General features: G+C 45.1%; 3 protein-coding genes across 3 annotated transcripts; all 3 read right to left on the minus strand.

Annotated features, from left to right (window-relative positions):
- Positions 1–54: 54 nt before the first annotated feature.
- Positions 55–2624, minus strand: LOC124190316. The gene is made up of 3 exons (XM_046582941.1): positions 2563–2624; positions 494–2186; positions 55–255 (listed from the first exon to the last, which is right to left on the minus strand). Exons 1-3 carry the CDS (start codon positions 2622–2624, stop codon positions 55–57), a joined length of 1956 nt encoding a protein of 651 aa, XP_046438897.1.
- Positions 2625–3011: 387 nt separating this feature from the next.
- LOC124190480 (leucine-rich repeat-containing protein 49-like) lies at positions 3012–4642 on the minus strand. The gene is made up of 4 exons (XM_046583146.1): positions 4387–4642; positions 4021–4224; positions 3488–3763; positions 3012–3423 (listed from the first exon to the last, which is right to left on the minus strand). Exons 1-4 carry the CDS (start codon positions 4533–4535, stop codon positions 3363–3365), a joined length of 690 nt encoding a protein of 229 aa, XP_046439102.1. The 5' UTR covers positions 4536–4642; the 3' UTR covers positions 3012–3362.
- Positions 4643–4772: 130 nt separating this feature from the next.
- On the minus strand, positions 4773–5712 carry LOC124190481 (cyclin-dependent kinases regulatory subunit-like). The gene is made up of 3 exons (XM_046583147.1): positions 5499–5712; positions 5208–5335; positions 4773–5146 (listed from the first exon to the last, which is right to left on the minus strand). The coding sequence occupies exons 1-3, from the start codon at positions 5555–5557 to the stop codon at positions 5082–5084; spliced, it is 252 nt and encodes an 83-aa protein (XP_046439103.1). The 5' UTR covers positions 5558–5712; the 3' UTR covers positions 4773–5081.
- Positions 5713–14329: the final 8617 nt, after the last annotated feature.

Here is a 14329-nt window from a genome sequence, read left to right on the forward strand (position 1 = left end):
TAAAATAAATAAATAAATAAATTCGATGATGACGATCCAATCAGGGTGTCTTGTTCACTTGTTGGTTCTGATTTCAGCCATCTTGGTCCTTTTATACGCGGCTTCGTCAAACACTTGGGCTCCTGCCGTCTCCACCATGTCGCTCAAAAGTCGTTCCCAGTTTTGGGAAAGAAAGCTCAGCTTGATGGCCACCTCCATCCCGTACTCGGCGATGTATTTCAAATGGGCTGACCGGTTCCGTAAATGCTTCGTTTCCTGCACAGAGCGCGAGGTTGACAGAAAAAAGAGAAAATTAGAAATCGAAGAATACGAAAGTTGGGAAAACACACACACACAAAACTTTTGTTGTTGTTGTTATGTTGTTGGTGGTGGTGCTGGTGAATTGAATTGAAAATCGAATATCCCGTGGAGGAGACGCTGATGGCCCGGAGGGGCTTGCACAAACCGTGACACGATGACAGGTAATCATTCACGATCAATAATGGGCCCGTACCTTGAGGGGTTGAAAAATGGCACGAATGGCCCGCTTCCTCATCAAAAGGCCGTATTCGTTATCGCGGGATTGCTGCTGCTGTTGCTGGCCGCTCCCAGCGGCTACGCTAACGTCCGAGGAGCCTGAAGAGGACGACGACGAGGTCTGGCCGGCCTCGTAGAAGCGATCGAACTGTCTGCGAATGGCCGCCGACGGGGCCGTTAGCGTCACCAGAGCGTCCAGCGAGTCGTAGTGATCCTCGGCGTTGGCAAGGTCGTCGGGTCCGATCTGCTCTCCGTCAATCTGTTCCAGCCCAAAGGGATGCAGTCGGTACGTGGCGTACAGTTTCCAGGCGGCTCTCAGAGGCTCCGGTGCCGGCGCCAGAGTCTCGACCGTCAGAGTCCAGCGAAACCACGTGGGACTCTCCAACTTGGCCAGGGCGTTAATTTGGCGCAAAGTGGGCGGGATGGCCACTTTGCGGAAGGCAAAGTTACGCAGATTGGGGAACAGCTTGCGGAGTGACCCGTAATGGGGACCCAACTGGTCGAAACTCAGGCCGTAAAAGACGACCGTGTGGAAGAGTTCGACTTCGTCCGGCGACCAGTGCATGTTCTGGAGCATCCGGACAATGTTGAGGCCGGTGATGTGGACCTCCTCCTCGCCGACGATGATCCTCAAGTCGCGCAACTGCTCCTTGATGTTCATCCCGATGGTGGCACTGAGTTTCTGGTTGGCCGTCGTCGCAAGGGCCGACGACTTGTTGTGAACGGACGAGACGCTGTTGCGATGAGTCAATCCCGTGGCCGTCGCTCCTGCGGTTGGAGCAGTTGAAACCCGACTGGGCAGCCGGGAGGCGGCCGGCTTCCTCGACTGTGGTGTCGACACGGTGGATCCCGTGTCCGAGTCGTCCGAGTCGTCGGAATTCCACGAACTAGAAGAGTCTTCGAAGTCGAGGGTCCGCGATCGATCCCGCCGTCTGCTGCTGCTGCTGCAGCCGGCGCTGTTATTGCTCCGCTTGCCCGTCCGCAGTTCGATTTTCTCGTTCCATTCGGCCGTGGGTGGGCGAAGACTGAACCGGAAGACGGGCTGACATGGCTTGTCTTGGCTGTCATCGGCCGGACGAGGCGCTGCGGCGTTGCACACCATGGCGGAGAAAGCAATCTGCCGGAAGGACTTGCGCCTGGGATGGTCACCGCTCCTGACCAAACACGATTTGATGGCCGAGGCCGAAGGGCCAGCAGTCGGACGGGGCGGATCCGTCACGAGAGGGACAACTTGGGCCACCAAACCTTCGCTCATCTGCTGCTGCTGCTGCTGGTCCTGCTGCTCTTGGTCCGTCTGTTCCGTCGACTGCTGATGGGCGTTCATTGGCCGGACGACAGCCACATTCCGCTGGTGGAACTTGCTGGGCATCACAGAGCTCTTCATGGCTCCGATTCCAACGCCGGAAGCCGATCCCTTGTGCTGGACGGTCACGATGGGGTTGACTTTGTCCATCTGACTGCCGGCCGAGCTGCCCGGCGAGCGGTGAGACGCCCAATTGTCGGCTTCGTTTCTCAGCCCGGAAGAGATGACATTTTGGTCGAGGAGAACAAGCGACGGAATCGAGCTGACGGCGTAGAGAACGTAGTTGGCGTTGAATGTCAACGGATTGCCGTCCAGCGACAGTTCCTTTAATCCATTGAGGAAATTCAACGGGCCGAGGTCATCCAGTCTGTAACGGGGGAAAAAAAAGAACAAAAATAAATCACGAACGTAACATTGTCATACCAAACGACCGAATTTCGTTTCTTTTTTTCAACGAGTGATAGCCTGGCGACCCCGTCAGATGGCACGTCAAAAACGACACGCTTATTTACATAAAAAAGGGACAATGAATGAAATGCGAACCGACGTCACGATAACTCTGAGCGATGACTTCATTTACGCCCAGTCAATGATATCGAAAACGGCCAAATAATCTCATCAAACCTCATTTGTTTCAACCAAACAAAACCCGTGATTTTTGAAAAACAAAACAGTACAGCAAACACAAACAGAAAGTGTGTACACTCGTTTGGGTAATAGCCGGATGACCGTTATCTCCTTACACATGAAACGTAATCCGATCGTAAGGATGAGTAATGGGTTTCGTTCTCGGCTCTTTTAGCATGATTTCCGAATACGACACTGTACATACAAGACGAGGGTATCAATTTGGCCGAGTCACGGAATTCCCGTCCGCTGTATCTATCCCCAGCGCCAATCAAACAAAAACGAATAAAGACCAACCAACGGGCAAAGGGGGAAGGTCCAGCAATAATATTTCCATTGGAAACCAAACAGAAAACAAAAAAAAGGGCAAGAAATACTGTTGCAATTTCCTTGTAGTTTGGCATCGATTTAACTGAACCGGTCGCGATAAAAAAAGTACTAGGGTTTCCCACCCACCTCTCTCCCCCCAGTCGCCGCCCGTCGGACCCTTAAAGCTTTAGTCAGTGTTTTGTTGTTTTCAAGCGTCACCCTGTCGCCCCCTTGTTCTCCTTTTTTTTCTCTTCTCCGTCCGTCTCTTGTGTCTTGGGAGGGGTCAGGAGGACGTCCCCGGTTGTCCACTACTTGAAAGTCCGGTGGGCAGCCAACGCAAACAAACGATTCCACTAGTCACCTCTGCTATTACGTAATCCAACCTGCACGCCACTGTCCGTCGTCCACCTCCATCAACTTTGGCTCTTTTTCTCTCCCTTTTCATGCGACATGTTCACAACTATCGGCCCGTCACAGCCGTGCGACCGACGGTCTATCGGCTTTTCTCAGCTCATCCTGGCCAAGACTTTTCGTTAGCGGTGGGGACAGGGAGAGAAAGTGTACAACTTTTTTTTTTAGATGTGTCCATCGTCCCAATTCCAACTCTCTATATGACGGTGGTGATGTCATTGGCACCCACTTCTTTTTTTGTTGGGGGGGTTTTCCACCTGGTCAACTCAAAACTCAAAAAAAGTCAAAAGAAAAAAGGAGAAATGAATCAAACAAACTCACCGGCGGAGTTCGTTGTTGCTCAGGTAGAGCCTTTCGAGTCTCTTGGCGTGGGCCACTTCTGGCACGATCTTGCAGATTCGGTTTCGCTTGGCGTTGAGCTCCTCGAGAGCCAAGAGTCCGTCGAGACTGGGCAGCTTCTTGAGCGAATTGGCCGCTAGATTCAGGACACGCAACGTCCGCAGACGTGACATGCCCGTCAAAGCCGTGATCTGGTTGCCGTGCAAGTCCAAAATGTCGAGGCTCTGCAACGACTCCAGCCCTTCCGTCGTTTTCAATCTACGTCAGAGGTTTTTCGAGAAACCAAAAAGAAAGAAAGAAGAAAGAAAAAATGTGGAAAACTAATCATTTTTGTTCGTTTTTATATAGTCTTGACGTGAAAGAGGCCAAGTGTGTGTGTGTGTATGCACAGCACACGGGTCAGTAGACGGGGAAGACGGAAATGACCGGTAATCCGTCAAAACTGGACCAATTCCTGCGTCAGACGTACACAGCAGACATGGAGTGGTGGTGGTGGTGGTAGTCAAGTGCGGTACCTGTTTTTACCGAGCATCAACACTCGAAGTGAGGCGAGCGTGTCCAGGCCCGATATCCGTTCGATTTTGTTGTCGTAGAGGTTCAGGACTTTGAGCATCCGAAAGGAGGACAGCGAATCGATCCGGCAGATCAAATTGTGTTGGAGCGAAACGAACTGGACGTTTTCGCGGCCCTTGAGCGACGGCACGCAAGGCAGACCACACCTGACGAGCAGACGGCGCCGACGACGACAGCCAGTTGTTCAGTTTTCCGATAAATAATTTCAAAAAGAAAATGAGTAAAAACGGCGAATGACGTACAACTTAGAAAAATCAAAAGAGGGTCTGAGACAATCTGTTAGATAAAGGTTTTTGCCTTATTATTACCTGTCCATGATGAAGTTCTCTCCCCATTCGTTCTTGATGGGCGCCGATTTTGTCTTGGGAGTGGTGAACGAGTGGAAGGAATCCACTCTCTTGTGCGAGAACGATCTCCTCTGCATTGTACCACTCGGATGACTGTCGAGACTTTTCATTCAAAAACCACTTTGTTGATTCCGTGGCCGTGGCAACCGGGGCCAAAACTCCAACTCCTCGTGCATTGCACCCCCCCTCAGCCAAAAGTTTCAATTTTCTTCTTCGGTCGTCCCCCCTTTTTCTTTCGTGTTCGTGTGTTTTTCCCTCCCCTTACCGTGTTCTACACTCAAAAGCTGGACACAGCGTGAGTGTTCCTCGACAACCCGGCAGATGGTGTGTGAAATCATTTTGTCCCGTTTCTCTTTCTGCGTTAGCAGCGAAACAAGGGTTTTATTACGGTACACACGACATATTGTACAGGTTCTCTGGCTCTATTAACACTCAAAACTAAACTGAGAAAATGGCTCTTTGTGGGAAGCCTAAAAAAATGAAAAAAAAAATGACATTTTTTAAGTGTGAAGGAATGAGTGGGAAATGGTTGAACAGAGGACAGGGAGTGGGAAGATGAATCGAAGAGGAAACGTCAAATGGAATAATTATCAATAGCAACACATTTTAATCGCACTTGGTGGCTTTCAGGAGGACGGGTTGCAAGGCCTATCTTTTTATGATTCCTTTTCTTCCATTGGGGGTGTGGTGATGGGGCGTCGAAACAACAAGATGTGAGGCTCTGCAAATATATGAGATAAACTGTCATGACGTACAACACACGAAAATGGAATCAGCAATACCTGGCTGGTGGATCATGTAGTGAATCCAGCCTTGACTTTGTTGGACACCAAGACCCCTCCACTCAGCTTCGGTCATCAAATGACTCTTGGGCACTAGTTTGGCCAAATCTTTTGGCAGTTGAACATGCCTGTCAAAACAGCAGAAAAACGAAAGAAAACGTATGCATTAATTCCACTTTACACTCGAAAACGTTGATAGGACGTCACTCGACAAAGAAGCTGAAGAAGCATGTGCCACTGGCAATGGATGCCAGATAACGTGCATTTAACAAGTTTTCGTTAACAACTCACCTGTATTCGTATTTATCGTCGTAGTATTTGTCGGAATAATAGATGTTCTTGTACGACATTCTTTCGGTGTCGGTTGGCTTTGGAGAGGGGCACCAGAGAGACGCCTGAACTTGACAAAATTTCGAGCGAGATTTTTATTACGCGCCGCTCACAACGTGACGGTTGGACATACAAGTTTCAGATTCAAATTTGTTCGCCTGCCAACCGATAAAACCTACGGGGAGCAATGGTGGAACCTGCCGAGTGCTGCCATCTGGCGAGTTTAATCGCAACCTCACACCCAACGCCCCGCTCCAATTCAAAAAATCCTCCCAAAATAAATAAAAAGAAACCGGATAGACAAAAAAAGAAGATAAAAAAGACAAAATAATAAAAATAAAATAAATACAAAAAAAAACGAAGAAACCGGTTGGCAGACAAACACAATATCTAGCGATCTGCCGGTTTATTTGACCGTGGTAGCGCGCTGCAGTCATTTGCTGACTGGCGCGCACGCACACAAAATGGAGAGTCTACACACAGCTACAGCTACGCTACAGCTACACACACATTGCCGCCGACTCAATATTTGCTTAGATGCAGATGGTAATTGGCCGTGAGCAAATACGTGAGGACCCAAAGACGGAGGGTGGTTTGGATGGGTGGGTGGGGTGGTAGGGGGGGTTTAGATATGTTAACGTGAACGCGACGCGTCGGCGCGCGTCCAAAGCGCAAATTCGATAACGACCCCGAGGCGGTCAACTCTCTCGACTTTTCTACCTTCCTTTTTGGGGGTTTTTTGTTTTGGCTGTTTTTGGATTATTTATTATTTTTTTGATTCTCTTCTTCCCTGGGCGCCCGCGTCAAGTTGAAGCTTTTCTCTCTTGCACAGACTTTTTTGATTCAATCAACCGTTTTTTTTTTTGGTTTTTTGTTTCTGGCCAACTTTTTTCAACACCATTTCGTGTGAGTTAAACGAGAGTCAAAATCTAAACCACTCACGCTCACACACACACAGACAGACAGACACGTCGGCCGGCGTGAAGTCCAGCCAGGCAAATTCAATCCAGGAAAATCACGGCAGGGCTGACTATACATATTATAATACATTCGCCAGCAGTGTTGTGTATTTGCATACTGTCTCTTATGTATTCCTGTCCTGGGATCTTCTATCTTCTGGAAAAAAGAAAAAGAAAAGAAACTTTTTTACCGATTTTATTCCAGGACACACACAGGACTTTTGTGTGTGTCAAATAAGTCGATGGTTGAAAATGTCATTTCGGTTTGAGATATCGTTATGAACCTTTATCGGAATATGAAGAATGATTTTCAATCAAGTCGTCGACGAATAACGTCATGTCGAGTGGGTGGGTGGGGAGGGTGAATGAAATGCTGGGCAGAGAATCAAGACGAGATGGAAACCGGGCGACGAGAGATGGAGGAAATGTCCATTCGGACGATATTATATTGGAGACGGGAGAAAATAAACGACGACGATGAACTGTCAATATCTATAATAATATAAGCTCCTCCTCTCTCTCTCTCTCGATGGAGCGGGGGGTTTCGATCCATTTGCTTTCAAAGACTCGACGGACGAGCCGGAGCACAGTGCCTTTAGATATTTGTCATATCTAACGCCCGCAACTTGCCCTCCCACCCATCCAGTTGGCGCAGGGAATGGAGCAGAGAGACGAGTCGGTGGGTTGGAGAAAGAAAAAAGGGATCGATGACGATGTCTACTGGTATAGAAGAGGAAGAAGAAGTTTGCGCGGCGGGCATATTAAAGGCGCGGCAACAGCGCCAGCCCATAATATAGCTTAGATTCTCTTTTGTGTAATAGAACTTTTTCTTTTTTTTTCTTTTGTGTTGTAGACGAGCGCAACTGCACCCGTTCTATATGTTCTTGTTGGCCGCTTTTATATAACGTACAAACCGCAAGGTCCCGCGACGCCTGCACGGACAACGATAAGGTCGGATCCAGCACCGTTGTTTTTTGGTTGTTTCCTTATTCCACCACTACCACCGCCACAGGCTCTATATAATAGAGCTCCGAGACTTCTCTATATCTCTAAATATAACTGAACAAGTCTATAAATTAGTAGCTCAGTAAGTCGGAACTAACACAGAGGCACACAGCGCGGGTGGTGATTTTTATTTTCATTTTATTTTGAGGAGTTATTTCTCCCCCCAATTCTCGTCCGGCACCGGAACGATTTATTCGACTTTGTATATAATACGGGCGATTTTTTGGGTTTGTTTGATTGGCCAATAATCATCGCAAGGATCTCTTCTCTTAATTGGTTGCTAAGGTCTCTGATAAATATTCAAACAGTCCGTGGCTTATCTGGGCCTAGACTAATTAGACGCGCAAGGAGCTTGTCGAGGGACAATCTAGAGCAGCATCAGAGTGATATAATGACGATGTATAGTGGCGACACGTTCGTAGACATAGACAACCGATAATCACCAGCACGTCTATAGGAAATCTAGCTGTGGTAATCACGTCATCTCTTTCCTTCTCTGATTCGGGCGTTATTACTAGAACATATTTCTTTCTCCGTGATCGTCGTGGAAACGAATGAGAGTTCGCCCGTCCGAGAGATTCCTTTTCTTGATAGGCTGGCCATCAGAGACTCCGTGACTTTTGTGATGATGATGGCCAGAAAACAACCAACGCGCTGGCCATCATCATTGTAACACATATAATATAGACTCCCGCGCCTGGCTGATTTTCACCAGCTATAATAGATCCTGGCCAGCAGAGCTCGGCTCGGCCATGGGTGTCGACAATATGACAAGCAAATCTAAAAGAAAGAAAAAAAGAGATATAGATACAAATAATAATATAAGGCTTCGAATGATGATATTATACTTAATCCCCATATCTGTGCCCATCTCATGGGCTGGCGCCCAAATCTTTTTTTGTTTTTTCTCCTGTCTGTATGTGTCATAATAGGCTGGACAGCATTTCTGTATGTAGTTTGTCCCCCCCCCCCCTCCCCTTTGCTGCTCTGCGTTTTGGGCGTGGTTGTTTTGTTGTTTTCGCTTCTGGTTTTGATTCTTTTGTTAGACGTCGGATATGTGGTAGAGAGTCTGTTATTTATATGTTTGCGTCTAGTCGGGTAGCAGCTCTTAGATAATTGGAAACGGAGAAGATGATGAGAATCGTGACGGCCAGTCAACGGCCGAAGCCAAAAACCGACCGGCCCCTCAATTTTTGGATTATTTTCCCACGGACACGGAAGGGATGTCGAGTCTATATCTTCACATCCACGCCATGTCGTTCCTTTTTGAGATATATTTGCTGGGCACTCACCTTGTAACAAGCCCAGCAGACAATCGGGATGGACCAACAACAAAAAAAATAACCTTTTGAAAAGACAATAAATCACGACGAATCTTTTTTTGGTCTATACAGACGACACAAAATCTGATTGTATATAAAGCCGCACACACGTACACACGGAGTTGAAATATATTTATTTGTTTTGGGTATTATTATATATGTGTGTGTGTCCCGCCCTGGCCGGTCCCGCTGGGAGATGGGATGGCAGTGGCGAGAGAAAACGGGGTGAGGGACACACGGGAGCATAAAATAAGCTAGACGAGTCGTGGCACTTGCGCGGAACAGCGGAACCGATAGATATTATATAGACGCCTATATAGAGCAGCAGAAGAAGAAGAAGTTGCTCACCGTCGGAAAAGTTAAAACCTATGAGACTCTTGGACAAAAGAAAGAAAGAAAAAAAAGGGAGAGATGGATGGATAGGATTGATAGGAGTAACAGAACTAGAATAAGAGGAATCCCACTACTACTTCTATATATTGGGCAAATGTGTATCCATTCACAGAGGAAATGATCGATTACAGTTCACGGGATATTCCCTAGGCACTTGTATAGCTACATACTCCCCCACTCTCAGACTTCTACGTATAAGTGGAAAGTTAGATTCTAAGGCTTTTTTTGTTCGTTCCGCATTGATGTACTTTTTCATATTTAACTTCAAAGGCTCGATTGGTAATATTCTTACATTTATACCTCGAAATTATTTTTATTTTACACCATTCACTGACACATCTATTATATATTATTTTAACTCCATTTCTTTGCCATATACCTACAGATTAAAATTGAATGAAAACAACTAACAAAATTAGGAATTTGATTTTTAATCGAAATTTATTGAACGAAATGAAATTTACATAGAAAAATGCCTCGCCTCTCCGTGTTGAAGTACCTCGTCACCGACCGACTCATTTATAGGAATATACCCCCCGTCAACTTGAGAGTTGCGCAACTCATCCGAACTGTACCGCCATGCAGCACCTATTTGGATCTGATCAACTCTACACGGCCGGGAGCACGAATGTTCTCTTGCCGTCGAGGAGATTCAGAACCAAAAGGGCACTGCGTTTGACGGTCTGGTCCGGACTATGAATGACTCAACTCTCAGTTGTACGGGGTTCGTCTAAATCGGCTCCGAGAATATTTCTTGTCACACGAAGAGCGTCTCGATGGAAAACGTATTATGTACAAAATTCTCTGGTATCATCTGGTGTCGTTGAATATTATAGGTAACGACGGTAACGTACACAAGAGAACTAGTAGATTTCAGGATCGACGTCCATCAACTGCTGCGGTTCTTGGGCGATGATGGAGGTGTAGTAAAAGTGAAAAGGCCGGTGCTGAACAGGAGGAGGACGACGGTAGTCAGGACGGAAGGAGGGCGGAGGGTAAATCAAATCCGGCCAGTGATTAGGATGAGATTGGACGACCCATTGATGATGAACTACTGGGACCGTCCACCTGCTGGCCTCCCCAACTTCCGGTGATGTCGTCGCTGCTCCGGTGGCTCTTGCGGCTGCTGATCGTCGGCGCTTGTTGCCCGGGTCGAGGATCTTTTTCCTTTTCTCATCAGGTAATGCAACTAATAAGCAGATCTTTTTGCTATCAGGCATGTTGGTCGAGTTGGCTGGCTTGGAAATTGACCAGTCGTCTTCGCTCTTGCGCTTCGTTCCACCTCTCGGGGACACCTCCATTTTCTCAGCGGGAAATTCAAACATGATATTATGACAGACGTTATCACTTATCAAATCAATTGGAGATCCGCATTCCGGCTGGTTGTTATTGGAGTAAACAAATCCACCGAATGTCTGGTTAGGCCATTGAGAAAACGGAGAAAATAAACTGAAGGACGAGAACGCCATTTTCGAGATTTGCAATCGAGTTGCTCTGGATGAAGAATTACTGGAAGATTTTGGAGTTGGAGAGTTGAAGAAAGTAAACTTTGAGTGAAATCTTCAATCATATTGAAATGGATATGTGACGCTCTGCTTATATTGACATTCGCCATGGGAAACTCTGTTTGCACCAGCCGTTTGACTCAGTTAACTTCCGTTTGTGAATACATTTTCACGTCAAATTTCTGATGTGCTGATTGTATTCAATTAGAAATATTAAAAGCCAAATTGTTCAATCGTTATTTTTTATTTAAATTAATTTCATCAATTAAATTAATTCAATTTTCTGCGAAAATGTATCGGCCGTCTCGGCTGACGCGCCATCTGCACGTAGTGGCCAAAATTTGAAACTTCAAATTTTCGTATTTTATTTTGATTTACCGATTATTCTAAATTTACAGACGAAAGGAATTTGGTTTGAAAATTACAACTTGATGGCTCGATGGCTCTCTTTTTACACACATAGCTCAACCTGTTCGAGTGTGAACGAACACACAAGAGAGCCGGGAGATCCCAAACGGTCCCATTTTTATTCACGACGTGTCTGCCAGCCAGCATCCAGCTTTAAAAAAAATGTCTTTACGGTTATAAAAAAGTAAGCTATAATATACTACAGTCGTTCTGGATAATATTCCTGCTTTATATTTAAAAATTCAAATGTGTTTGAATTCGACTAATTCGATTGAATAAAAAATTATTGAATCTCATTTGATTTATGGTATTTGCTGGGCTAGAATATGAATATAATTTGACAGTTATCACCTATGTCTACGGTATATTAGGCTATTTATTTTATGAACTATTTGGTGACGTCACCATGGGCCTCAATTTCATTACGACGACTGACGTGCTGCTGGGATATCTAATAATATTAGACACATCATCACTCCAAATTGTCTTTGATTTTCTTTCTGGGCTGGATGCGCCTGGATGTTGTTGGCTCGGGTCGATCTTGAGTTTCCACCGCGAAATTGTCAAGGAAATTGCCGGGGCCGAGTTGGGTTCCGAGTTGGCTGGCCGTCTGTCGCTCATCCGCCTGTCTCTGCTGCTGCTGGGCTGTCGCCCGGCGTCGATGAGCGAGGCGAAAAGCGCGGAGGGGGGAAGCTGCTGCCAAAGCTGTTGGTCCCCTTTTCAGGAGTGCGCATTCGCCCATCCAGCAAATCAAATCAATATACAAGGCGACACGAACGAACAGGGGGCGAAAGAAAAGGAAATGACCGAATTTATACATCTCCACATCCATCCAGCAGCAGCAGCAGCAGCAGCACAGGAATATAAGACATCAAGAGCAACAAACACAAACAAGAGAAGAAACAACGCAGCAGCAACCAAACGAATCATATAAACGCTATCCACAAAAAAAGATATCTAGATATTTATCTAAAGGCTTTATCCATGTCGCGTCTCCCTCTTCTCTCTCTTATATGTGTGCATATAACAATGTGAACGGCAGAGACAGAAAGAGAAATGAACGCGGATGAGATATGCCAAGACTTCCGAAGGCGCCGGCCATCATATAAGACCGAATATATATAGTACGTAGCCTCTATATAATATATATAGGAAATGGTGCTGCTGCTCCTCTTGTATAATATATCTAATCCTCAATGGCGCGTGGTTTGGCTGATGGTTGGGCCCTTAAAAAAAAAAAAAAAAAAAAACGAATTGCTTTCTATGTTATTCACAATTTTGTGGCTCGGTTAAATTCTATTGGGTTCTATATATTGTTTGATTGATTTAAAAGACGAGTCTATAGCTATAATACTCTACAATATATAGGTCACGATTTGATTTGTTGTCTATATAGACACAACAGACTATGTATGAAATCCTTATAGACACAACAACAGCACAGCAGAGAATAAAGAGAAAGAGGAGATTCTCTATCCGGCGTGCGTGTGTGTTGACGGGATCATTACGCTCCGCCTCCGATCAGGTTATTTGCGCCTTGGCGGGCCGATGAAGGCTCCTGCTGGTACACAGTATGTATAGGCTATACAAGAGACAGTGTCTAGCTCTCATACTGCTTCTCGAGACTGTATAGATATATATAAATATACTATATGTACACAGTATAGTACTCTTCTAGACAACTATAAATCTCTTTTTGGCTGTTCTTCTTCTTCTTTTTTCTTTCTTTTTGTCTTCTTCTTAGTTGCTATCTATCGTCCCTAGCTGCTGCTCTCTTTTGCCTTTGCTATATACTGCTGTGCGTTATATACATCCACTTTCCTTTTTCCTCTGCTGCTAGCTGTTGTTGCCTTTCGCGCTCTCTCTCCCATATAACCCCCAGCAGCATGTAACATCACAGCGCAGCAATATCCTATACTATAAAAGAATAAGCCTCTTGGGCGGAGCTAAATAGTTTGTGCTCACGCGCTGATTGGCTCCCAGAGTTTCTACCTGTTTTGGGTTCTTTACCCTCAAGGGAAAATCCTCGAGTTGCAGCAGGGGAGGCTGAGTCGCTGAAGGGGGGATCGAGCTAGGGGAGGAAATTTGGCGAAAGGAACACGGAAATTCGTTCGTTTTTTTTACTAACGATAGTTGTTAAGCAAAAATGACGTTTGTAAAAAATGAACTTCATATTTAACACTAAGGGAAATGTGTTCACGAAATAATAAAGACTAAAATCGGCTTACTAACATAGAAATAACGAGACGGCAGTATGTGAATTTCACTCACCACGGTTGGAGCTACAGCAAAGTATACAAAGGGTGGCAGAATTCGCAGAAACTGATCGAAATAAAACTGTTCTGTCACACATAGAATAAGGTGTGAATAAATCAGTATTAATTTCAAAATTTCATAGGGATCTCAGAATCAAAAGGGAGAATAGGCATGTTTTCAAGGAGAAAGAAAATCGCTTAAATATATTTAAAGTGTGTCTTCTTTGTCTTGGTGTAACACTACGGCTTCTATATAAATTAATTCGCGAAAAATTTTGTTTCTATATTTAATAAAAAAAAACCCTAGAATTAACGGATAATAAAAATAAAAGACAGAAGAAAACGAAAATTTGATTCACGGTCAAACAGAATGAAATTGACTCAATTGCTACCAGGAAAAACGTTTGTGACGGGTTACAAATCAAAAGACAACAATACCAGTCTTAAAATTAATAATAAAACCCCGAGAAATAACGTATAAGAAAAAAAGATAGAAGAAAACGAATTTGATGGTCAAACCCGGTCAAACACAATGCAATTGAATCAAATGCAACTCGGAAAAACGTGAGTGACGGGTAACTAATCAAAAGACAATAATACCAGTCTTAAATTAAACTGTTTGATTACGCATCCGCGACTAACACAGACCAAAATTTCGGGGAAAAGACGAATAGCTCTAACACTAATATTAAGTGAGGGGCACACAGAATATCAGGCGACGAATCGACGGGCAGGCAACGAATATTGGGTAATAAATAAACTACGGACAAGAAATGATCAGGCTAATCAAGATATCACGCAATTCAAATAAATTGCAAATAAAAAAGTGTACAACTTAAAACGAATGAAAGAAAAAAAGTGATAAAAAAACGAAAATGGTCTAGCAAGAAGAAAATTAACTGGCAACAAGGTGACAATGAGTTTGACAGGCAAGATGTCAACAGC

The sequence above is a fragment of the Daphnia pulex genome, chromosome 3 (assembly GCF_021134715.1).
Source record: "Daphnia pulex isolate KAP4 chromosome 3, ASM2113471v1".
In the NCBI taxonomy this organism is placed as follows: domain Eukaryota; kingdom Metazoa; phylum Arthropoda; class Branchiopoda; order Diplostraca; family Daphniidae; genus Daphnia; species Daphnia pulex.

What these genes read in the sequence shown, in the direction of transcription:
- LOC124190316 (XM_046582941.1), bottom strand. Translation starts at nt 2,624, where the DNA reads ATGCTAAAAGAGCCGAGAACGAAACCCATTACTCATCCTTACGATCGG. An exon ending in GATCGGATTACGTTTCATGT is followed by an intron (nt 2,187 to 2,562) that starts GTAAGGAGATAA and finishes CCCCCGTTACAG; the next exon opens with ACTGGATGACCTCGGCCCGT. An exon ending in CCATTTTTCAACCCCTCAAG is followed by an intron (nt 256 to 493) that starts GTACGGGCCCAT and finishes CGCTCTGTGCAG; the next exon opens with GAAACGAAGCATTTACGGAA.
- LOC124190480 (XM_046583146.1), bottom strand. Translation starts at nt 4,535, where the DNA reads ATGAAAAGTCTCGACAGTCATCCGAGTGGTACAATGCAGAGGAGATCG. An exon ending in TTGATGCTCGGTAAAAACAG is followed by an intron (nt 3,764 to 4,020) that starts GTACCGCACTTG and finishes CCTCTGACGTAG; the next exon opens with ATTGAAAACGACGGAAGGGC. An exon ending in AGCAACAACGAACTCCGCCG is followed by an intron (nt 3,424 to 3,487) that starts GTGAGTTTGTTT and finishes TGAGTTGACCAG; the next exon opens with GTGGAAAACCCCCCCAACAA.
- LOC124190481 (XM_046583147.1), bottom strand. Translation starts at nt 5,557, where the DNA reads ATGTCGTACAAGAACATCTATTATTCCGACAAATACTACGACGATAAA. An exon ending in GACGATAAATACGAATACAG is followed by an intron (nt 5,336 to 5,498) that starts GTGAGTTGTTAA and finishes CTGTTTTGACAG; the next exon opens with GCATGTTCAACTGCCAAAAG. An exon ending in CTACATGATCCACCAGCCAG is followed by an intron (nt 5,147 to 5,207) that starts GTATTGCTGATT and finishes ATATATTTGCAG; the next exon opens with AGCCTCACATCTTGTTGTTT.